This window comes from Oryctolagus cuniculus, chromosome 5 (genome assembly GCF_964237555.1).
Source record: "Oryctolagus cuniculus chromosome 5, mOryCun1.1, whole genome shotgun sequence".
Taxonomy (NCBI): Eukaryota; Metazoa; Chordata; class Mammalia; order Lagomorpha; family Leporidae; genus Oryctolagus; species Oryctolagus cuniculus.
The window spans coordinates 162,835,082-162,859,715 of record NC_091436.1 but is presented as its reverse complement, the minus strand read 5'-3'; the positions used below and the strand labels follow the sequence as shown (position 1 = coordinate 162,859,715).

Sequence of the window (24,634 nt, the reverse complement as noted above, 5' to 3'; positions counted from 1 at the left end):
CAGAGGGAAAAGTCTTCCATCCACTGGTTCACTCCCCAGTTGGCCACAACAGCCAGAGCTGAGCTGATCTGAAGCCAGGAGCCAGGGGCTTCTTCTGGGTCTCCCGTGTAGGTGCAGGGGCCCAAGCACTTGGGCCATCTTCTGCTTTCCTAGACCAAAACAGAGAGCTGGATTGGAAGAGGAGCAGCTGGGACTCCAACTAGTGCCCATTTGGGATGGCGGTGCTGCAGGTGGAGGATTAACCTACTGTGCCACAGCGCCAGCTGTGAAGTCTTATGAAGATGGTGTGAGTAGGTTTAGGAGAAGAGGAGGCCCTGGGCAGGGGCCCACATATACTTCCTTGGATTCCAGATCTGATGGGAGCTCTTGGCTGCGGTGAGCACCATCTCAAAGATTTTTTTTTTTTTTCCCCACAGAACACGCCCTAGAATGGATGGGAGAAAGAAGCGATGAGGCTCTTGAATTCTAAGGGTCCATGCCTCCCAGGCCAAGTAGTGGTATATTTTCAGCTCTCACGAAAAAATCCCCTGTAGATAGTTCAAGACTGGCCTTCAGCGATCGGAAGCTCTGTGAGCCTGCAACCAATACCTGTTGGGTGTCTGTAGATCTAAGAACTGTCCCAAATGGCTTCTGTGCCTGGGCCTAGCAGAACAATAGAGTCCACTGGGGTGGCTCTCTTCAACGTGAGACAGAGGTGCTTCTAAGATTTGGACCAGTGGACTGGCAGTGTGACATTATGGGTTAAGCTGCTGCCTGCAATGCCAGCATCCTATATAGATGCCAGTTCAAGTCCCAGCTGCTCCACTTCCGATCCAGCTTCCTGCTAATGTGCCTGGGAAAGTGTTGGAGAATGGCCCAAGTGCTTGGGACCCTGCAGTCATGTGGGAGATCTGGATGGGACTCCTGGCTTCTGGATTTGACCTGGCCCATCCCTGGCCATGGCCACCATTTGGGGAGTGAACCAGTGGACAGACATCTCTTTCTCTCCCTCCATCTCTCCCCGTAAAAAAAAAAAAAAAAAAAAAGGAAAAAAAATTAGACCAGCAAAAACCCCATGATCTCATAAACCTGTGAATTGCATAATTTTATCTCTGTTTGGTCTCACTTGCCAATGCTTTGGACCATGTGAGCTTGGTCGAGGGAGCAAATTACAATTTCTCTTTCTGGCCCGCACACCTGTAGGCAGGTGAAAAACCCGAGCTTAATGGGAGTTCGCTTCAGGGATCCATAGGTGACTAGGCACTGGAGACTGCGGAGGCAAATGCATTTGCAGCGGTATTTGTAACATCTTGTCTGACGATGACAGCCGGCTGCGTCTGAGGGCCCTGCCTTTCTCTCAGATGACGGGATCACGTCCTCTTTTTTGGGTGCTCGCTTTAAGAAGCCAAACCAAAGCCCGGATGAAGACATAACTCCAAGTATTCCACCTGAAACCTCCTGGACACTGAGCTGCCTTGTGCGGGGCTCACCCTGAGGGAGCGTCCCAGAAAACTATCATTTTTCCTTCCCTTGCTTAATCCAGGCGCTACTGATTTGATACCCGTTTTGGCTTTTATTTAGTTAAAGCATCAACTTGGGCCTCCTAAGTGACCAGCAGGTTCAGCCTCGGGAGCTGGCCTCCTAGCAACGACCTTTTCGCCTTCGGAGCCTCGCTCCTCCCCCGTGCCTACTAGAATTTCTCCGCGAAGGAAACCCACGCGCGGCGGCGGCCACGCCTCTCGGCTGAGGGAGGGTGGAAGAAGGGGCGGGCCTATTCAAATAGCCCGCGGGAGTCGCCTCTTCATTGGCTGCTGGCCTGTCGCTCACCCTGGAGGGCGGGGCGCGCTGGGGGACGAGTGCGGTACCTGAGCTAGCCGCGCCGCAGAAAGCCCACGTTGGCTGCAGCCGCGGGGAGCGCAGCGCCTAGAGGCGGGAGATCGCGAATTCCGGCGCCGACGCCGCGGCCGCCGCTCGGCGCACGGTCCCCCTTCCTCCCCATCCCCTCGGCCAGCCGGGCGAGCCCTGAACGGAAAGCAAGTCCTGGCCGCCTCCGCTTGGGGAGGCGCGCGGCGCTTTAGCAGGGGGAAGCTACAGTGCCCGAGGCGGAGAGGCGCGGAGTTAGCGAGGAGCAGGGAGAGTTCAGCGCGCCGAGGAGACTGGCACTTTGGGAGCCGGGTCGCCAGCGCCCGGGCCCTCCCGCAGCGGGGGTCAGCTCCACCGGGGCTCGGAGAGCCGGGGCGCGGCGTGCGCGGGGATGCTGCCCGTCGTCGCCCCCCGCTCGTGATCCGCCCGCGTGCCCCTCCGCAGCCCGTAGGGGCGCAGGGCAGCCCCCGTGCGCCCGCAGCGAGCCTCCGTGCCCGCGACCCGGCCGGGGCCAGGCGCCCGCTGCAGCGCAGCCAGGACACGGACGCACCTGGCCTGGACCGTGCGCCCCCGGAGACCGGCGAGGGAGTGCGGCCGTCCCGGCGCCCTCCGCTCCCGCCTACCCTCCAGCCTTGGGCAAAGGGGCGCCCCGGATGACCATGAGAGATAAGGACTGAGGGCCAGGAAGGGGAAGCGAGCCCGCCGAGAGGTGGCGGGGGCTGCTCACGCCAAGGGCCACCGCGGCCGCGCTCCGGCCTCGCTCCGCCGCTCCACGCCTCGCGGGGCCCGCGGGGGCAGCCCGGCCGGGCGGGGATGCCGGGGCTGGGGCGGAGGGCGCAGTGGCTGTGCTGGTGGTGGGGGCTGCTGTGCAGCTGCTGCGGGCCCCCGCCGCTACGGCCGCTCCCGCCCGCCACGGCCGCCGCCGCCGCCGCCGCCGCCGGGGGCCAGCTGCTGGGGGGCCGCGCAGAGCCGCCGCCGCCACAGTCCTCCTCCGGCTTCCTCTACCGGCGGCTCAAGACGCACGAGAAGCGGGAGATGCAGAAGGAGATCCTGTCGGTGCTGGGACTCCCCCACCGGCCCAGGCCCCTGCACGGCCTCCAGCAGCCGCAGCCCCCCGCGCTCCCGCAGCCGCCTGGCGGGGAGCCCCCTCCCGGGAGACTGAAGTCCGCACCCCTGTTTATGCTGGATCTGTACAACGCCCTGTCCGCCGCCGACGACGAGGACGGGCCGTCGGATGCGGGGAGGCGGCAGCCAGGGCCCCGCGGAGGGGCCAGCTCGTCGCAGCCCGGGCAGTCGCTCCCCAGCGCCGCGCACCATCTCAGCCGCAAGAGCCTGCTGGCCACGGGACCGGGAGGCGGCGCGTCCCCACTGACCAGCGCGCAGGACAGCGCCTTCCTCAATGACGCCGACATGGTCATGAGCTTTGTGAACCTGGGTAAGGATCTTGGAGAACCCAACCACGAGAGTGGGTGTCCCGGGCCCAGGGGTGGGGTGCGAGGCGGTGGAAGAGGCCGCGGCACGCGGGTCCAGCCTGGGCGCGGCGGGGACCGGCGGGCTGCGCTGCCGCCACCTGCGCGGCGGTGGGCGGTCGTGCGCTCCTGGCGCCGCGCCCAGGCTGCGCTCGGCGGCCGCGAGAGACGCGCGGGGCTCCAGGCTCGGGAAGCGCTGCCCCCGACGGACGTGTCCTTGCGGGCACCCCTCTCCTTTGCCCAGCTCGGTCGCGCCCAAGCGTGGCGACCCGGGGAAGGAGAGGGCTCCCCGACACACTTTCCCCTCCCAGCTGCCACTCTGGGTTCCCCACACGCTCCTAGTGCCGCGTTCCCCATTGCGACGTCCAGGCAGCCCGCCGGCAGTGGAGAACCTTGCAAACCTGCCGTGGGTCGGGGGGCTGTGGCTGCAGAGAGACCTCTCTCCTCCTCCCGGCCGCGAGGCCCGCGGCGGGCGCGCCAGCTCCAGCTGGGCGCAGCTTGCCCTCGCTTGGGGTCGGGTCTCCGCCCGCCTGGAGTAATCCGCCCTGTGCCCTCGCTCACATGCCCCCGGCCATTGTCCCCGAAGGCTGAGCCCCTGATCCGTGCTGCGCACGCTGCGCGGGGTAGGGGCCGGGGCCGGGGCCGGTGCTGGGCTCCGCCGAGCCGGTTGCCAGGCAACGGAGTGGCCACTCCAGGGCAGCTACATCGGGCTCGGCCATCACGTCCTGCGGCCAACCGCGACCGAGTCCCGTCGCTTTCGCCCTGAAGTTTTCTTCTGTGTCAGTGAGAAGGGTGTGCGGGAGACTCTTGGGCTGTGTGCTGCTGTGGCTTCCCCAGCGGACTCAGGCCGTGGGATGGGAGAGGCGTCCTCAGCGGGCAGAGCTGGGGTGCGGTGGCCACGCCCGGGGCGTTGGGGGAGAGGGAGGCTTGGTCTGCGCCTGCTTCTGTGCCGGTGAGACGCATGGCCCTGAGCGGGGCCCGGAGCAGATCTCCCAGCTAGGTCCAACCCGACTGCCAATGACCAGCGTACATTCCTCGAGCGACACCCGTGGAAAATAGCTGGGTGACTTCTTTGCAAGTGCATCTGTGCTTTCTCTATTCCACGGGGCTTTTGGACGGGACAGGGGGTCGGAGAGCACGAGGGGGCAGGAGCCAAGGGGCCAGGTGTGTGGGAAGGGGTCGGAGGATTGGCGTCCAAGTGGTGCAGAAACCCTCCTGGGAAACCCATGAAACAGAACCCCACAGAGAAGGGAGCTCCCGGGCCTGCCAGGCTGGCTGCTGGTGCTGCCAGGGGTTCCGAATGGACAGGAATCTTCACAGTTTATTGGAAGCAAACTCCAAGGCGGAGCCACCTCCAGGAAGCATGTAAGGAAACTCATGCCAGTCAATGGAATGTGTAGGGGGCAGAGGACCAGAGCTCTTCCTAACTCTCATTTCTCTGACTTTAATATGTCCCACCGCTTGCTGTCTCCCCTCCCCCAAGTCTCCCAGTTGCTTTGGGGAAATCAGAATCTGAGTAAAGTGGAGGCATGTGAGCAGTGGGGTCCTGGGGGAGGACCATGGCTCTCAGCCTTGGCTGCCGTTCACGTCAGCTGGGGTTCAGGAAGACTAAGAGCTGATCGGACAGCTCCTGGGGCAACCCAGACTCTGAGCAGGTGCATCCGTATCTTTGAGGGAGGAGGCTCAGGTATTTGAGAAGGTGCCGTAGATTTTTTTTTTTCCTAATGGTCACCCATGGTCAGGAACCTCTGGCACACCCGGAAGATCTTGATGCTTGAAGGAAATCAGTGCATCATCCCAGAAAGAGATCATCAGTGCTTCTCAACGTTGCTCTTCCACAGGTCCCGATGTCCACCTGCCTCCCATGCTCAGTTCAGACACAGTGTGTGTGGGTGGTGGCCAGGAATCCGGGTTATTCTAAAGATTCCCCAAGTGGTTCTCGTATTTGGGAAGCACTGCCTTGGGTGGCATTTGAAATTTCCAGAGCTGGCTTGAGGCAGATGTGTCGACCGTGGTGGCATTTGCTGTGTTTCATGCCCTCCAGGTTCTCCTGGTCACCTGCTTTGCCGACCTTTGCCGGTCCTGTAGGTACAAGTTGCCTCTGAGTCCCTGTGCTCAAACTTGGTTGTCAACTAATCCTGCCTCGATGATGACTTAGTGTGGCGTCTCCTGGTTTCTCAGGATTTTTGGAGCTCTAGAAAATTTGAAGACAACTTATCAGTGGTGTCATTTCAGGCCCAGGGAACTCTCCACTCCAAACCCCTCATGTCCCATCACTGGGCCTTCTGACTGTCCCTCTCCTGTGGGTCCAAACCTGGACTCCACATGGGTGATTAAAGGGGAGAACCTTTATAGGTGAGTAGGATCCAAGCAGCAAGCCATTCCACCTGCCAATGAAGCAGGTATCTTTAATCTTAATCCATTGAGCAGTAGCCTGGAGGATTTCACAGGAGCTGGCTAAAATGTGATAAAATCTGATTACCATGGGTGCTAGCATGAGAAAGACACTTCAATTGAAGAAAATGATTGCTTAGCAATGTAGAATCTGAATAAGATGCTGGGAGAATGCCACAGATTTCCTAATTGGTGTCAAGGTCATGTTAGCTGCTGAATTATGTGACTCATTGGTTGGAGAACCTTTGGAAAGATCAATGCTCTGTGCTCTTCTACCTACTAGGTCAGGCTAAGTTGTACAGTGGAAGTATAAGGGAAAGTGTGACATAATTGTAAACATTGTCTTCCCTCCAACTGGGGGAATAACTTACTCATGAAATACGTTTAAAACAGCCTGAGCCTTGTCAGCCAGCAGGACTATCAGGAAGTATGAATCAACAGGATGAGTTTCTGTCTCCCAGCTCAGTCGCTGGGACATCCGACCAGCTCATTGTCGTCCATGTTGACAGTTTTAAACTCTCTCTGGGTGGACAGACTGGGAGGTGTCACCTTCTATGCTCCGGCCGGCCGGGGCGGCTTCTTGATGCATGCAGTGCCCAGCTGAGCTCGTGCCCTTGCATTCAAGCAGGGCCACAGAGGCCGTTTTTTCTATTTGTTTTCTAAAGCTAAAAATGTCTTGGCAGCCCAGTCGTCCAGCCTGCCAAACTGGTGACCTTGGGAAAGTATCCTGAAACGGCCCCCAGGTCTTACAGCCTAGGTCCCCAGACACCTGCTCTGCGGTTCTCCCCAAGCTCGGACTGCTGTGTCTCCCGCCTGCACTCTCTCCATCCCCACAGCACCTGTTGGCTTCCTCCCGCGCGCTCCACACACCAAGTGGTCCTCTCTTATTTTGCCAGTCTGGAAGACCTGATTATTTTGTGTGATGGGAAGATATTGGGGATTAAGGCTCATGGTTTTTAGGTGTCCGTCACAATGGTTTTTGTGAGTTATCTATGTGTCTATTAATTTGTAACATGCGTTGCATTGGAGAGCAGTAAACATGTTCCTTTGAATCTCTGCATTTCAGACTTCACTTATTTTGAATGAATGAGGTGTTGATCTGCAGATGCTAGAATTGCGTGAAATAAAACGCTCAAATCATGCTCGGAAAAGGGGGTCAGTGTATATCAGTTCAAGTAACAAGAAACTTACTGTACTGAATATATTGGAAATATCAACTTATGGGAAACATAAATTAGAAGAAAAAACGGACTACTCGCTACTTGTATTTGTAACCAGATACGCCACACTGTCTTTTCCTCGTAAGCACAGGATCGGTAGTTCTATTTTTCATCTAAGCTGCCTAGACTTGGGAAGATCTTTGTTAGCAGAGAATGCATCCCCGGCCTGCAAGCTACTCACAGCAGAAACACTTGGGAGAATTCGGTTGGAAGAGCGTGGTGCGAGGAAGCAGGGGGTGTTCCCCTGAGAGGTATCCAGGAGCCAATGTGAAATTCAGTGGTATTTCAACAAGAAAGTTGTACACAGTGTTCCTAGCGGAAGATCGAAGGGCAAGGAGATAACCATTGTTTAAACCTCAGATGGTGCTTCCTTTGCCTGCCCTTCTAAGAACGGGTGTAAATGCATCTCAAATGTGCTGAGTCACGGTTAGTGCCTCTGCTTAGGAGCTCACCACTGACTAACTTGGAGGAGGGTGTGCCAGGGAAAGTGAAAAGAGACAACAAACAAAACAAAACAATTCTTTTCTTTATTCAGCATTTTTACCTCGCATCCTGTGGCTCCTTCAGCATTCAAGTTAAGATTCCAAACTTGGTGGAAAAATGGAATTGAAAGATAAGTTTGCTTTGTTGCATATTTTTTTTTAAAGAAAAACCTGTGGATTTTTTTTTCTTCTTAAGCATTTTTTCAGACTTTTGGAAGTCCCAGCCCATGAGTGGGGGATCTTTAAGGTGATATGACGCTGTCGCGTCACCCCTGTGTATTTTAAGAAGCTGAGCTGGAGAGGAAAAATGAAGTGGGTACAATTTCTTGGATAACTAGTCAACGTGTTGTAACTTTTTCACATATCAGTCTTCCACTGTCTGCTTCCCATCCTGTGTTGAAAAATGAATTTTTCTAGGTGATGCTTAAGTTTATTATGGAGTTTGCAAAGTCGCAGTTTTTCCGTTTGGAGCTTTATTCTGTTTATCTTCTTCTCTTCTGAATTTGACCAGTTCACCGTCTTTGGCACTTCCAGCCTTGAAAAGAAAAGTAGGAAATCTTTTAAGCAGATAATCATGTGTCTGATTAGAAGCTTCCAGAAGTATCTGAGTAACAGGAGGAGAAGTCAACTGAAAAACTCCCTAAGCTGTAAACAGACAACTTACAAAGGGCCTGGGCCTGTAAACAGCTGGTGCACATTAACCAGCCTGCCCCACCCTCCAAGGCGCTGCACCACCCAACCACATGCCTGGCCGCAGGGCTGCCCAGCTGCAGGGTGTCCCCCGGGGGCTGGCGCCATGCTTCTCGGGCTCCCCACAAGAACATTCTGTTGTCCTTGTTTCTCTTCTCATCATCCCCATCAGTAGCCTCCCTCCCATCTCGCCAACTCCTGCCTTCTGGCAGTCTGTGAGCCAGAGGATGGTCCCAGTGTCGCTTGGAATCCATCAAAGTGGTGATGACTATAGCGAGGAGAAGGAAAGCTATCTCTACTCTAGTGAAAATTAGTTACTAAAGAACCAACCAGTGCCATCCACCTCTAAGGTTTTTGATTGCCAGAAATTCTCAGAAGCCGAGCTCCCCCTGCTCATCATCCACCCCAGCCTTAGAAATCAGTAACACATTGCCAGTCACTGCCATCTGTTGGATTTTCTGTTCGGTTACCAGTGTTGTGAAGATACTGTTCTCTACAAATTTTTTTTCTCAATGTCTCTATGTAGTATTTCCACACCCGATGGGTAAAAGGAGACTTTGGAGCCTGGCTGGGAACACAGCTCCTCTCCCTAATTCTAGAGAAACATGCCTAGCCCTGGATAATCCACTTAAGTTTATTGATTAACCAAGTTTGGGATTCTTGGTAAGTTTATGTTATCCATAGATTTTAGAATTTACAGCTGGAAAAGTTCTTGCATATCATCTAATCTCTTCTGTTTGCAGTGGCATTTGTTAGGTTATTCTGTACCATTTCTTCTGCTCTGCAGTTACATTAAAAAAAAAATGTTTATTTGAAAGGCAAAGTTGCAGAGAGAGAGGTCTTCCACCCTCTGATTCACTCCCCAAATGGTTGCAACGGCCAGAACTGTGCCAGTCTGAAGCCAGGAGCCAGGAGTTTCTTCCGGGTCTTCCATGCAGGTGCAGGGACCCAAAGACTTGGACCACCTTCAACTGCTTTCCTAGGCCATAGCAGAGAGCTGGATTAGAAGAGGAGCAGTGGGACTCAAAGCAGCACCCATATGGGATGCTGGCGCTGCAGGCGGCGGCTTTACCCACTACGCCACAGTGCCAGCCCTTGCAGTTACATTTTGAGGCTGTGGGACAACCACAACCAGCAGACAGGCAGAGAAGTCCCAGCGCAGCCAGGATTAGGGTTGGCAGCTGGGCACGGGTGGATCGTTAGAGACACTGCAGAAGCAGGCAAAAGTGAGTCTGGGCAGAGGCTGGAGGATTGTACGGGTTTTCCCTGGGTGGATGGCATTCTTTCCTAGAACTCTGCTTTTAGAAAAGAAAATGCCATGTGTATCTATAAATATCCCCTCGTCTGGTGTGCCAAGGGCCCGCTGACCCCCGGAGGATTGTTTTCGGCTCCGTGTCTGAGCTGAAAACCACGTTGCTCCGGGCGGCATTGTTCCACTGCTACGCGCCCGCATGGCTTTTCTTCCTGCCCTTCCCATCCCCATTATTAAAGAGATGGGGTCCATAATAGACACGATATCTATATTGCATCAGGTAATTCCTTGATGGGTCCCCACGGCCTTGTTATCGCACTCGCAGTCCCAGATGGCCGAGTGGAAGCGGCTCTGCAGACATTCTTGCAGGATGAGGTGCTGGTTCCGAGTGGGAGAGTCTTCCTTACTTTCAAGTTCAGGCGCACACGCCCTTGATTACTGATCCTGCTAGATAGGTGGGATTGTCCTAGGCCTGCGCTGTCCCTGCTGCCCAGGGATTGTTTTCTCATTATCAGAGCACTGGGGCTGGGCTCAGAAGGGGAGGAGTGGAGTCCAGTGGATTCCCAGCAGGCAGCAAACTGCCCCTGGGCGGCAGTGCCCTGGGAGGCTGCACTTTGCTAGCCGGCACCTTGCTTGTTATCACTCTCCGGCCACTTACCCTTTCACCGTGTCCAGAATGGGACTTCCAGCCCTCCATCTGCGTTTGCTGAGCGCTGTTCCTGTGTTTACAGTCTTGCTGGTTTCCTGTACAGGAGCCCGTGGCTCAGCAGAACATGCGCTCCTGCCGTCAGGGGCGGGAGCTGTGCTCTGTGCTGACCAGGCCTGGAGATCTTTTATACTTTGAGACCCGTTATTTTCCTGTTCTCCTTTGAATCCGGGAGTTCCAAAGACGAAGTTTCATCCGCAGCAAAATGAAGGACTAAAAGTGTCTAGTTGACTTTGTTCCAGATTCGATTTGCACAGTCCCCTGTCAGAATAAGTTAACAGAGAAACTGTGCTTTTTTCTTTTTTTAGGATAGAGTTTATTATTTTCAGCAGTTCTAGGTTCCCAGAAAACTGAGTGCAAGACAGAGTTTCCATAGCCACCCTGCCCCTCTGCACGCACAGCCTCCCCTCTCAACAGCTCCCATCACAGCGGTGGATTACTTAAACCTGATGCGCCTGCCTTGACACGTATCCCCCGTGGAGTTGTGCTTTCAGAAAGTGTGTGGAAAGTGGAATTATGGGGGTGTTTGTTCTATCAGTGAAGACACTGCTGGGGACGCCTGCTTCCCTTCTGTGCGCGCCTCGATGGGGGTCCTGGCTCTGTTCCTGCGAATGTGCACCCCGAGAGGCAGCAGGTGGCAGGCCAGGTACCTGGGTCCCTGCCACCCAGGTAGGAGGCTTGGGTGAGGTTCCTGGCTCCTGGTTTCGTCCTGGCCCAGCCTTGACTGATGATGCAGTTTGGGGAAGTCAGACAGAGGGTGGCAGTTCTGTCTGTCTGTTTCTCTTTCTGTCTCTCTGCCTCTCAAAGTAAATTAAAAATTTTAAGAAAAACCTGTAAATTCATGTTGATGACAATCCCTCAAGAAGTTTATGGGAAATGAATATTATGAGAAAGCTATGCATGAATTTCAAGGTGGTTTTGCACAGAAATGGTCAGTTTTTGAAAGATTTATTTACTTATTTTAAAAGGCAGAGTTAGGGGCTGGTGCTGAGGTGTAGCTGGTAAAACAGTGCTGGCATCCCATATGGGTGCCAGTTTGAGTCCCAGCTGCTCCACTTCCAGTCCAGCTCTCTGTTATGGTTTGGGAAAGCAGTAGAAGATGGTTCAAAGTCCTTGGACCGCTGCACCTGCCTGGGAGACTGGGAGGAAGCTCCTAGCTCCTAGCTCCTGGCTGCAACCATTTTGGGAGTGAACCAGCAGGTGGAAGACCTTTCTTCCTTCCTTCCTTCCTTCCTTCCTTCCTTCCTTCCTTCCTTCCTTCCTTCCTCTCTGCCTCTCTGTAACTCTGCCTTTCAAATATTTAAAAGGCAGAATTACAAAGAGAGAGAGAGAGAGAGAGGGAGAGACAGAGAGAGAGTTATCTTCCACCTGCTGGTTCACTCCCCCAAATGCCTACAATGGCCAGAACTGGACCAATCTGAAGCCAGGAGCCAGGAGCTTCATCTGGGTCTCCCACGGGGGTGTGGGGGCCCAAACACTCGGGCCATCTTCCACTGCTTCCCCAGGCATGTTAGCAGGGAGCTGGATGGGAAGTGGAGCAGCCAGGACTTGAACCAGCACGCATGTGGGATGGTGGTTCTGCAGGAGGTGGTTTTACCCGCTGTGCCGGCCCCCCAAATAGTGATCTTCTAACTGCATTTTCCTCTGAGCTTTGTGAAGTCCCCTTGCACGTGGATTGCTGTGTGGAGTTGGACATGCGTGTAATGACAGGTTTGCATCATGCCAGTACCACACAGAGTGGTTTCACTGCCCCAAAAGCCCTCTGTGCAGGAGCCATCTTTTCAAAGAAGAAAAACAAGTCCTTGGAAAAATAAAAAATTCTAAATACATAGAGTCTGGAGAAAGAGAAATAAGATGCCTCTGTTGGGTAACACTTCATATCTCGGGTTTTCCCGCAGTGGTGTGTAAAGAAATAATTTGGATTATCTATGGCAGTGCAGGCTTTGTTTTATAGTACTTCTGTGTGTTGACAACAAATCCATCAGAAATCTTTCTTTCCTCCTTTTTGTTTTTTAAGTCTAGGAGTTTAAAAATCTTTCTTCATCCACATTCTTCCCCAGAGGTGTCTGTCGCCATAGTACCTCGGCGGTCCCTCCGGCAGAGATATGAGCGATTAAATTTCTCCCTGATTGTGCCCCGTTTGATCCACACTCGGCAGGATTTGGGGGAGTAAAATAAAGACGCTGAAGAATGAACAAGAATTGTAGGAATTCTGCACTTGTGATGGTTGAAGTTTGGGGGGACTGTTAGGGGAGGAGTTAAAATATTTCTCCTTCCTTGCTCTCAACTTTAGGGTTGAGAAACTCACAAAAATATCTTAACGGGGCCCTGGAGGCAGGATCAGGGAGCTTTAAAAGGCCTCCTCCGGAGAGATATTTAGATCAGAGTAAAACCAAATTAATGGAGACTCCATCAGTCTGGAGGTCTTTGTAAGTGGGGTGTGGAATAGGCTTACTTGCCTACTGTTTTCCATGCAAAAGGCTTTGCAGCCGAATGCTAGCAGCAGTACTCCAAAGAGTGCCGTTGAACAAACAGCGAGTGGGGCAATTCATTGGAGATGTTGGGATTTGCGTGTTGCTTTAGAAAGAGTGAACAGGTGAGAGGCTCTGTGGCTTTTCTCCATCTTTCTGCAAGCAGTGGGGGTGTTTCCTCATGGAATTTTAGCTGCATTGCCCACCCCCCCATCCACATAGAGGAACCCTCTTAAAAATAAGCAAGTGCCTGGGGGGCCACGGAAGCCTAGGTGGGCGTGAGAAATTCAGTTTTGTTTCATTGCAGCTGACTTACGATGTGCTCTGGTTTGATATGAAGAGACTTTAAAAGCCTGTGGAAAAATGGAATGAATAGATAAGTTGATTTTGGTGCAAAAATTTTTCGAAATCCCTGCACAGTTTTTTCCTAATATGCGCTTTCCACAAACTGCCCCGAGACCCCTTGGATCTCTGTGTGTTAGGATGGTTGCACTGAGCAAAAAGGTGATTGACACGGGAGAGCACAGCCGAAGCTTAGTGGGAACAGTGAGGAGGACACGGGTTCCTGGAGCTGGGGGTCTTTGGAGAGTTGAGTTTCTCCCGGGGGGTCATGAGACAGGCCTTTGCCTTTCTGTGGGGTCTGTTCAGGCCAGAACCCTCTAACACCAACGTGGGGAACGCCTCCCACAAATCTGGGTCTTGGGTCATTTCAGCTGCTTCATTGAATTTGCCTGACCCTGCTTTTACACACACACGTGTGTCTTCAGTGTAAGACGTGTCAGCCAACACGGCTGCATGAAGGCAGGTGCTACCCCCTGGACTGTCGTCCTCCTGTCTCTTGCTTTCTCCTTCTTTTAAGCTCTTTTCTTCCCATGAATCAATTTGGTAGCACATTGCATTTATTTCCTCTTGTCTATATATTCTTTTCCTGCAGTCTTGCATCTTTGTCATTGATCTAATAGATCCGATTACACACTATTTCCACGGAGGCCAATGGTTTTATGTGAACTTCAAAAAGTTCATGGAAATGGAAATAAAAGATAAAAGTTTGTTTTTGTGCAAAACAGCTGAAAACCATGTGTATGAGAGGATCTTCAAAAAGCTCCTACAACATGGGTATCATGAAGAGTCTTGGATTTTTCAAAAATATTTTTGCAAAGAAAACTTTTTAAAAGAATGATTTATTTATTTGAAAGGCAGAGTTATGAAGTGGGAGAAACAGAGATCTACCTCTGCCAGTGCGCTCCCCAAGTGGCTGCAGCAGCCAGGGCTGGGCCAGGCCAAATTCAGAAGCCTGGAACTGCAGCTGTATCTCTCACAGGGGTGGCAGGGACCCAAGCACTTGGGCCATCTTCTGCTGCCTTCCCAGGCACGTTAGCAGGGAGCTGGATCAGAAGTGGAGCAGCCGGGTCTCAAACTGGCATTCCAATATGGGGAGCCGGTGTCCCACCCAAGCAGAGGCTTAACCTTCTGTGCCAAACTCCTCCCCCCAAAAAAGTGCTTACAGGCTGTTTATCATAGAGGAGAGAAAGGAGGCTCGAACTGAGTGTCTAGTCTAAATATTATCTTTCTTTTTATACCATCTCCTTCAAGCCTCTTAGCCTCGCTTCCAGCTCTCTTTCCTCAGCTGTGAAGTATGAGCATTGGGCTAGACCAGCATTTTCCAAAACATGGTTCATGGAACGCCACTTCTCCAAGATGTTCTGCAAAAACAAACAGAAAGCAAAACAAGCAAGGTCATGGGGGCCCTTCGCGTTCTCCTGCTCTCTGCAGTGCAGTCTCTGACCCTGGGAGAGCGCCAGCAGAGCCGGCAGTAGGGGAGCCTGCTCACCTCTTTGAATCGAGTTTTCTTTGCACTCACTTTTGCTCTGTAACCCAAGCGGCTGCCCTGGTGCCCACTCCTGACCGCTCCCCCTCCTGGCCCCGCAGCCCGGGGCCGGGCCCCCAGGGGCCACCTTTCCAGTGGCTGCTGCCCTGCGGCGGTGGCTCCAGCTCTCTCTGGGCAGGCTTCCTTGTTCCACCTTGCAGGTGTCCCCTAAACTCTCTCCCCCCGTTCCTGAGCCCAGGGCTGCCTCTCCAGGCCCTCTCCCGGGGCTGTGCTGCCAGTTCCCTGCATTGAATCTCCCCTGCGGGACTTTGTTTCTCTGGCTGGACTCTGATGGCTACGGCCTCGTCCTTCCCTGTAGCCCCTCGAGAAACCCCAGAAGCCGATGCTGGGGTGGTCCCTTCTGTGTCTCTCTGAATGAATTGTTTTGCGTTTTTCTAAAACAGCGCTATTGAAGTATCATGGACAGACAATAGCTGTATCAAGCATCCAGTTCTAGGGAGCGGGCACTCAGCCTGGTGAACATGACCACATCCTTGCTGGCTGGCTTTCTGCTGGTACACACCCCGGGAGGATGGTCCTTGCCGTCCACATGGGAGACCCAGATGAGCACCTGGCTCCCAGCCAGCTTCGGCCTTGGTGTAGCCCTGGCTTTTGCGGACGCTTGGAGAATGAACCAGCAGACAGTTCTCCTTCTCTGTCTCCGTGTCTCTGCCTCTCAGATAGATAAAGTGTAAAATTCCTTGAGCGTTGATGTAGGAGATCACTGGTGGAACCATTACCATCAGGACAGGGAGCGTCGCCTGAGCCGCTCGTCAGCCCTAAGGCAGCGTAAGTGCCGTGCGAAGGCCCAGCCTCCATCAGTGCCACCGCTCTCACGCTGTTATCTATGGGCTTTGACCATCCTGAAGGATAGAATGTGCTAAAGAGGTTGTGAGCGTGTTCTTGGACCAGAGAACTGTGACGTCAGCCTTCCCTGTGCAGCTGTGGTAGGCCTTAATCTCTCTCGCTTTCCTTATTTATTTTGGGAAATGATAAGACAGATGGATATCTTTTCTAATATTGAGGTCAAGGGCACAGGTACTTTCGTGCTGTTGGTGACCCCGTGACCTTGTTTCTGAAGACTCGACTGTAAGAGATTTGGTTCTGCGGGGAAGCAGCACAGAGATGCCTCCTTGGGTTTCTGTTTTAAATTTGAGCAATTTAGGTAGGGCTCACTTCCAAGAACTTTAGGGAAGTAGACTCCAGCCTATTCCCAACTTTCCCCCTATGCTCACCCTTTTCCAAATATTTTGTAAGCTTATTCTGTAAGATATTGCGTGGCTCTTTTTTTTTTTGTAAGAAAACATAAGTACTATATTTCTTTATGGCTTTTTGCCTTCAAGAATGGCTGATGTCACTGATGAGCTTATTATCTCTGCAAGGCAAAAACTTTTATACAGCTGAGCATCTCTCATTTGAAAATCCAAAATTTGAAATGCTCCAAAATATGAAAACAACAGCACAAAGGGAAAATCCCACACCTGACCCAGCACGGTGGGTCACAGGCCAAATGCAGGCACAGTAAGACCGTGCAAAGTCACCGCCAAGTCCGTGCGTGGGGTGGCGAGGCTTGAACAATGAGTTTTGTGTGTAGATATGGGTCCCATCTCAGGACATCTCATTATGTATGTGCAAACCTGCCAAACCCTGACAAAAATTCAAAATCCGGTTCCATTTCGGGGACGAGATACTTAGCTCGTAGCTGCAGATGTAAGTGCTGGTAAGGTGATAAATTCAGGGAGAATTGGCAGGCTTGGGGAGACAGCTAAGTTAGAGAGTAGTGTTAGAATGTTGTGGATTGCACCCAGTTGGGTCATAGCGCAGTGTTTGGGATTACCTGGCCCCACATCTCCTCTCCCCCGTGTGGCCACAGGACAGGAAGATGGGTGCCCAGGTGAGCCCCTGTGGAGGCTCAGGGGCCCGGCCTGTTGGGGGCGTGGGGTGTGGTAACGCCCGGCCTGCAGCTGGTGTGTGCAGAAGGCAGGCTGTCAGCTGCGGGGAGGCCTCCCAGCTCTGAGCGCCACCTCCTGTGTCTCTCATGGATTCAGTCGATGACCCACGGGTGGCCCTGCGCCAGCCACACATAGTACAGTGCTTCTCAAGCTGTCCCTGGGAGAGAACCACTTTGTCTTTAGAAACATTTGCATTTCTATGGGCCTATGCCTTTGTAGAATTTCTTGTAAGTGAATTACTAGAAGAGTTACACGGAAAAACAAACACATACTAAATCAGCCCTTAGCTTTCAGTGGTCAGATCCGTTTGTATAGTTACCAGTCAAATTGCTGTCAGGCTGGCCCAATGCACTTCCTGCTGGGTGCATCTTGTTTTAGGCTCGTAGCAAGAGTCAGTGGATCAGCACAGATCCCTGAAGGAGCAGCTCCATGGGCCCCTGCGTCAGGGATTGGGGACGGGAATGTGTGTTTGCACAAGCTTGCTTGGTGCCAAGAGAGATGGTGACAGTGGGAGAACACAGTGCTGGTCACTTGGGTTTTACTTCAATCCCTGCCCTCACTCCCACATCTGAGCAACTGCCAGACTCCCTGTTCCTACTTCTGACGTCTCTCACTCCCATCTTCCCATCTTCTCTCCCTCTCTCCCCACCTTCCCCAGATGAGGTCTTTGTGGTCCTTGGCCTTGACTTCTGCACCCGCCCCCATGCTGCTAATCCGTCCCTGTGTCCTGGCCAGCCAGGCTTTTCTGTATCACAGATGGGATCTGTTACCCTTCTACCGCCGCCTCCACTGGATCCGTCTGGCTCACTGGACGCGGCCAGCACGCCCTGACTCCCACCCGCTTCGAGTTCACGCGGTCATCCCGTAGACCAGCCCTGCTCCGTGATGTCACCCATTTGCGGTGCAGGGCTGAGCCCTTCCACGTTCTCAGCCTTGTGCCTTAAACTCCAGCTCAGATCCATCTCATCAAGGAAAACCTGAAATTTACTGATGCCAGTTACCCTTTGGGAGAATGTTTGAGGGGAGCCTAGTGACAAGAGATGTCACCTCTGCCCCCACCAGCTCTGTGCCTTTGGAGAAATCACTTCCATTCTGATTCCTATCCCTTCATGTTTTTGTTTTTGTAAGATTTAATTATTTATTGGAGAGGCAGAGTTACAGACAGAGCAAGAGAGAGAAAGGTCACTCCCCAAATGGCCACAACGTCCAGAGCTGGGCTGATCCAAAGCCAGGAACCAGGAGCTTCTTCCCAGTCTTCCATTTGGGTGCAGGGGCCCAAGCACTTGGGCCATCGTCTGCTGCTTTCCCAGGCCATAGCAGAGAGCTGGGTTGGAAGTGGAGCAGCTGGGAGTCGAACCGGCGCCTGTAAGGGATACCAGTGCCACAGGTGGAGGAGGTTTAACCTACTGTGCCACAGCGGTGGCCCCGTGGCCCATCATGTTTTATTCAGCTGTGACACCTCACCTGGTGCCTCACTTAGTTGATGCTTAATAGATGTTCATTAGGCAAGTGAAGGTCAAGTTCTTTAAAAGCAAAGTGTTTGCCACTGCGTAATCTTCTCCCACCACTAACTATGTCCAACCCTGGAATGAGAGATGCAGAAACTGAAGGCAGTGCTGTGTGGAGTAGGACAAGTGCGTACCAAGTTCCAGATGCAGCAGTGGTTAGAAATAAAAAGAGAAGTTTTCAGGTTTCTGTTCTGTGACTTTAAAGGTGGCTAAAAAAAAAAAAAAAAAAAAAAAAAAAAAAAAAAAAAAAAAAAAAAAGACCTCGGGAAGAAGAAGCGATTTTCCTTCTATCTGATGTCATTCTGACTTTCAGAAGTGTGAGTAGTAGGGGGAAAGAAGTTGCCTCTGAATCTAAATTTAAATTTCCTGGTTGTGCCAGGCCGCGAGCCCGCGTGCGAGCCAGCGCTGCCCCTCTGCTCTCGCAGGTGCGGTGCGATGCGAAGTACTTATCTTGTCAGCTGCTGCTTTGGGCTTGCTTGCTAGGCTTGCATTGTGAAGGTGTTAGACATTCTGTTTACATAAGAGCTGAGGGGGTGACATAACGTCTATTGAAGCAAAGTCACTTAGCTCCCCACTAGGCAACGGGGAGCATTTAAAAACTGAAAACAGATCAAAGCCGTGGTCAGGGCTGAGATACCCCTCCGCGGCGGGAGGGTGGGCTCTTGGTTGGCTGCCCGAGACAGACAAGCAGTTTTGCCTCAGTGTGTTTCCAGACCGTTGGTGGAACGAATCAGGCCGACTTGAACTCCAAGAAGCCAATCCAGAGAGGCTGCTTAAGTGAGCACAAGGGTGTCCAAATAGGTTGGAAAAAATGTCAAATCGCAGTAAGCACATGCAAGATGTGATTTTTCTCTCTTTATAGACTGTTGTAAAAGTTGTTTAAAGTTAAACAGCTCTTCAGCACTTTCATTATGTTTAATGAGACAGGTAGGTCCTGGAACGGAGACTTTTATTTTATTTTACTTTCTTCTGATCCCATTTAAATTTTGCTCTCCCTCCCAGAATATGGAAGACATAAACACTTTGATTTCCAGGATATATATTAGCCAGGATCTATATATATATATTCCACATATATATATTAGGATGGAGAAAAGGTTGAGAGTGGAGATGACACAGGCCACAGAAGTAACAAATCCAGACGGCTTTCACATTTTATGGGATGAACTTCAAGGATTCAGCCAGGGACATAGGGACACATTCCCGCCTTCAGTTTGTAAGTCCTATTAAGTGATAATCTTGTGTAGTTTACACTTTCAACCTTCATGTGGATGTAGAAGCAGGTCTATTATATGGTGTCATTCCTTTGCACCCCACTTCAACTAGTTCATTTTGGGGGGTTGTATTTAGGAACAAGTGATAGTGCATAACACTGCATTATCCAGGACTTGCAAGGTGAGTGTGTCCTGGCTACTGAACCCTCTGTAGCCCCTTTTCCTACCTGTCTGGCTCTTGCTGGACCCGATCTTGTGCCTGCAGGGTGCATTCTGACCTTGGCGTTTGGTCTCCCAATGTCGGAGGCCAGGATGCTCTTGCCGGAAGAACCCGGATTGCGCAGCCCTTGACATCTGTTTCACCTGGAGATGTTTGTGTGCAGGCTGTAGCAAGACTTGCTCGTGCTCACGCACGCACTCTCCACCTGGCTCTCTCACCAAGCCTTACATTTCCTTTGTGGCCCTCCCGGTCCTTGGGGCCTGGCTCACAGGAAACTGTACTCAGAACCGAAATTTCTCCCGGGGTGCCACTGTGCATCACTGACCTCAAAGACTGCTGGGATAGCCCTGCTAACACTGCACAAATAAAACATGTCCCCAGAGCACCTCCCGGAGATGAGGGACTTGTTTCCATGACTCTCTAAGATCAGCTGTCGTGCGTGCCTTTTTCCTAGTGGGCAGCAAACAAGTTTCACTGAGCTCTTACCTGAGTGCTTTCTGTTTACAACTCCACGAAAAATTCCGGGCTGCTTTCATGTTGATGCCCACAAATATCGTGATACAAGTCTATGCCACCTGCCCTCTTTTTGAGAAGGAGAGAGAGAGACAGAGAATGCGCTCATTTGCTGGTTTGTACCCTAAATGCCTACAACTGCCGGGGCTCACCCAGGCCAAGGCTGGAAGCCCAGAGCGCAACCCAAGTCTCCTCCACGGGCAACAGGAACCTAACTACTTGAACTACCACCATTACCTCTCAGGTCTGCATTAGCAGGAAGCTGGAGCAGAGCTGGGGTGGAACCCAGGCCCTCTGATGTGGGGTGCGGGCATCCTAACTCTAGGTCAAATGCCTGCCCCTTCCACACCTTGTGGAGAAAGCAAGATGTCCTGTATCTTGGCTGGTGCCGTGGCTCAACAGGCTAATCCTCTGCCTGCGGCGCTGGCACACCGGGTTCTAGTCCTGGTCGGGGCATCGGATTCTGTTCTGGTTGCCCCTCTTCCAGGCCAGCTCTCTGCTATGGCCCGGGAGTGCAGTGGAGGATGGCCCAAGTGCTTGGGCCCTGCACCCCATGGGAGACCAGGAGAAGCACCTGGCTCCTGCCTTCGGATCAGCGTGGTGCTGGCAGCCATTGGAGGGTGAACCAACGGGAAAAAGGAAGACCTTTCTCTCTGTCTCTCTCTCTCACTGTCCACTCTGCCTGTCAAAAAAAAAAAAAAAAAAAAAAAAAAAAAAAAAGATGTCCTGCATCTTACGTTTTTCCAGTCTTTTTTGGTGAACATTTTCAAGCCTACAGATTAATGAAAATATTTCACAGCAGATATCTTTCTACCCTCCCCTTGGATCCTACCATTAACAGTTTACTCTCTTGGTTTATCAATATCTTGGTTTATCAATATCTGTTCTGTTAACCCAACTCTTGACCCGTTTATCAATCCATCTTTTTCTTTGGATGTATTTCAAAGTAAAGTTACAGACATCAGTACATTGCCTTCTTAGTACTTCTGCCTGCTTGTCACTGAAGTTGAATATTTGTAGTTTTTTGAGGTAAAAATTTCTATACCAGGAAGCCTACATTTCTCCAGGGAACCATTTGATGGGCTTTGGCAAAGGCATACGCCTGTGTAACCCTGCGCTGTTAAGATACGGAATACTGGCCGGCGCCGCAGCTCACTTGGCTAATCCTCTGCCTTGCGGCGCCGGCACACCGGGTTCTAGTCCCGGTCGGGGCGCCGGATTCTGTCCCGGTTGCCCCTCTTCCAGGCCAGCTCTCTGCTGTGGTCAGGGAGTGCAGCAGAGGATGACCCAAGTGATGCCTTCGGATCAGCCGATGCACCGGCCGCAGCGCGCTGGCCGCGGCGGCCACTGGAGGGTGAACCAACGGCAAAGGAAGACCTTTCTCTCTGTCTCTCTCTCACTGTCCACTCTGCCTGTCAAAAAAAAAAAAAGATATGGAATACTGGATCAGAGTAGTGACATCGTGGGTTGAGCAACCACCTGGGAAAGCAGCAGCACATGGCCCAAGTGTGTGGGCTCTCTGTGTTTTCGGGTCCTATAACAAGGCATCTGAAGCAGGTACATTGTGAAGGAAAGAGGTTTATTTAGCTCACGGTCCTGTTGTCACATTGCCTTACATTCTGGAAGATTCTGAGTATCTCTAAGCAAATGGAATTCAAGGTACAAGTTAGCACAGCCTGAGAAAAGGGTCTCTTCAACTCCAGGTGTGTCTTCAGCTTAGGAGTGGCAGACATAAATTGGCTGTCCCGTGTTGCTTGAGCCCCTGACTTCTTTTAAAGATTTACTTATTTTTTTTAAAAGGCAGTTACAGAAAGAGAGTGAGGGAGAGAGAGAGCGAGAGAGCACACTCTTCCATCCACTGGTTCACTCCCCAAATGGCTGCAACAGCTGGGGCTAGGCCAGATGAAAGTCAGGAGCCTGGCTCTCCATCGGGGGTCTCCCACAAGGGGGACAGGGGCCCGAGTGCTGGGCCGTCTTCCTTGGCTCTTCCCAGGCACATCCGCAGGGAGCTGGATCTGAAGGAGAGCAGCAGGAACTTGAACCAGTGCTCGGATATGGGATGCCCAGCTTTGCAGGCGGCGACTTCTCTTGCTGCACTCACAGCGCCAGCCCCTCCCTCAGCCCTCTCCAGGCACTAGGGAAGGAGTGGGGAGCAAGGTTGGGATACAGAATACAGGGCGATGTCCTTGCTGACTTGAGAGAACATGGCGGACGCACGCACACCTAACCCTGACCCCAACAGAGGAGGATGGTATCTGTGAGAACCCAAACCAGAATATCCCAGGAGCACCAAAGGATGGTATGACAACCCATCTACAGGGGGCATGACGCTGGGGCGCTGGGGGGCGTGGTGTAGCAGGCTCAGCCGCTGCTTGCAACACCACATCCCATTTCACAACACTGGTTCAAGTCCCCACTGCTCCACTTCCAATCCAGCTTCCTGAGAATGCAGCGGGAGGTGGCCGGGGCCCACCAAGCCACTTCCTGAGGACACCTCAGGGCGCTTCAGTGGTGCCCTGGGAAGGGCCTGAGGTCACTGGCCCGATCCCCAGGGAGCCGGAGGGCCGGTTGCTGGCAGTGGCTCGGGACCAACTCATGTGAGGAAGAGGCAGGAAAGGAAGGTGGAGACCGGAAGGGGAGAGGAACCCCAGAGAGCCTGGGGGGCTTGGGCTTGATTCTGTAGGCTGTGACTTTGCAGCAGGACTCTCTGTGTGTGTGTGTGTGCGTGTGTGCATGTGTGATTTGAGCAGGTATTTCTGGCAGCAGTGTGGAGGGGTCTGGAAACAGGAGTGAGGGGCAGTTAGGATGTGTCCACAGTTGCCTACTTATCACGCCCCCCGCCTCCATCCCCACCCCCACCGCGTTTCAGCTGTTTGCAGCATTTGAGGGTCCTTTTGAAATTTTCAAATTCTTTGCATTTTTCCTTTCCTGCAGTTAAATTTAGAAATGCTTCATCAAGGAGGGGGGAGATTAGGTGTCAGACTCGTGAGTAGCACCCGAGCGATTATGGCTTCAGGAAAATGTACCGGGCCCGAAACCGGAACCTGGAAGGCTGTGATTTACAGAGATGCACCTGCTCCTTCTGAACTCGTCCTCCGGCCGCCTTCCAATGAGAAACACCCGTGTGTGAGCCGGTCCGCTTGGGTTAGGAGTGCCACCTGTGGCAAGGGTGTTGCTGCCCTGTTACTGATTGGCCCGCAAGGAGACTTCCTTCAAGAGCTGGGCCGCGTTCACGAGCTGTGTGGTCCGCTGAAGTGGCAGGATGGAGGTCTGGCATCACTCCCTGCTTGGTTTGGCCCCCACTCTGCCGGCCGACCCCGACCTGCATCGGACAGTGTGAAAGGTCAGTGCCGTCTGCTGGGGCCAGGGGTCAGTGCTGGTTCACGCAGGTGACAGGCTGTCCTGTCTTCCACCTCCCGACTTAGCCTCAGACGGACTTACTCCTGAGAGAGGGGGAGAGGTTGAAGCTTTTAAGATTTATTTTACTTATTTGAAAGAGTGACGGAGGGGTTGGGGAGAGGGGAGAGAGAGCTTCCACCCACTAGTTTGCTCTGGAAATGGATTCAACGGCTGGGGCTGGGCCAGCCACTCCATCCAGGTCTTGCACCTTGATTGTAGGGGCCCAAATACCTGGGCCACGTTCCGCGGCATTCTCGGGGAGCTGGATTGGAAGTGGAGCAGTGGGGACTCGAACCAGTGTTGTGAAATGGGATGTGGTGTTGCAAGCAGCAGCTGAGCCTGCTGCACCACAGTGCTGGCGTTGGCCGGAGGTAGGACTTTGGCCCTGTGGTCCCGTGGCTGTTCCCTTGGTGTTATGTCTCTGGATGAAACTGTTAACAGCTGACCTTAAAACAGGGGGAGAGTCCCAGATGACTCATTTTATGGGCCCTAGGAAACAGAAGAAGGCTGCAGAAGAGTCAGGTTCCATGGAGGTGGAGGCAAGAGGGACTCCGAGCATGGAGGTTTTGCAGGTGGGGGAAGGGGCTTCATGCTAAGGAATGCAGTGCCTTGGGGAGCCAGGAAGGGCCCTCAGCTGACAGTCTGCAAAGAGGTGGGGACCCCAGCTCATGGCTGTGAGGAACCGAATTTTGCCAGCAACCTGAATGGGCAAGGAAGCGAGGTCTCCCCTAGAAGGGCCAGAGAGGAACTTGCCATCCTGCCGGCACCTTGACTTTAGCCCGGGGACACCCCTGCCCGGCTCCTGGCCTACAGGACTGTTGAAAGGATAAATTGGCATTGTTGTCGGTTGTTAGAATGTGGGCTTTCCCTCGGACAGCTGCTGTGGCTTTCGTGAGTTCTCTTCTGTGTTAAAAGGGAAATACTCCTCACACTGAGTTCTTGGAGCTGTTGCCAGGATGGAGACACTGCACGTGTGAAGAGCTGGATGTGGTACTCGGTACCTCAAGTGCTCAACCGTGAAGGGCCAGTGTTGGATTCTTTGTAACAAGGGGCCGTTTTATATAAGCCTTTGTGTTGCTTGCCTGCTAGTCTGTTTCACACACGATCTTGTTATGGTGAGGGTAGCAAATCGCCAAAAGGAGAACTGGAACACTTCAGGCAGCACCTGTTTGTCACCGCTGGAACTTGAGTTGGCAATGCTTGTGAGAGCAGCGCAGAGAGCTCAAGCCTTGTGTCAGTGCAGGGCCCCCCGTCCTGAGCAGGCGGCTGGGTTCCTGCAGTCGCCTTCCGGCTGGCGTGGAGTTGCTCGTCTTCACTCAGCGCTGGAACTGTCAAGATTCATTGCCAATGTCCACGCCATGATCCCGTCCTGAGAGACGTCAGAGTCGCAGAGTCCCGTCATTCCCACACCCCTGTGATCTGCTCGCGTCTCACA

General features: G+C 52.9%; 1 protein-coding gene across 1 annotated transcript in view; it reads left to right on the top strand.

The window, feature by feature from the left end:
• Nucleotides 1-1,841: 1,841 nt before the first annotated feature.
• Nucleotides 1,842-24,634, top strand: part of BMP6 (bone morphogenetic protein 6) — a 178,581-nt gene continuing 155,788 nt past the window's right edge. The window contains exon 1 of the mRNA XM_008262354.4: nt 1,842-3,277. Coding sequence (XP_008260576.2) covers nt 2,656-3,277 — 622 coding nt within the window. The 5' untranslated portion in view covers nt 1,842-2,655. The remainder of the gene's footprint in view (nt 3,278-24,634) is intronic.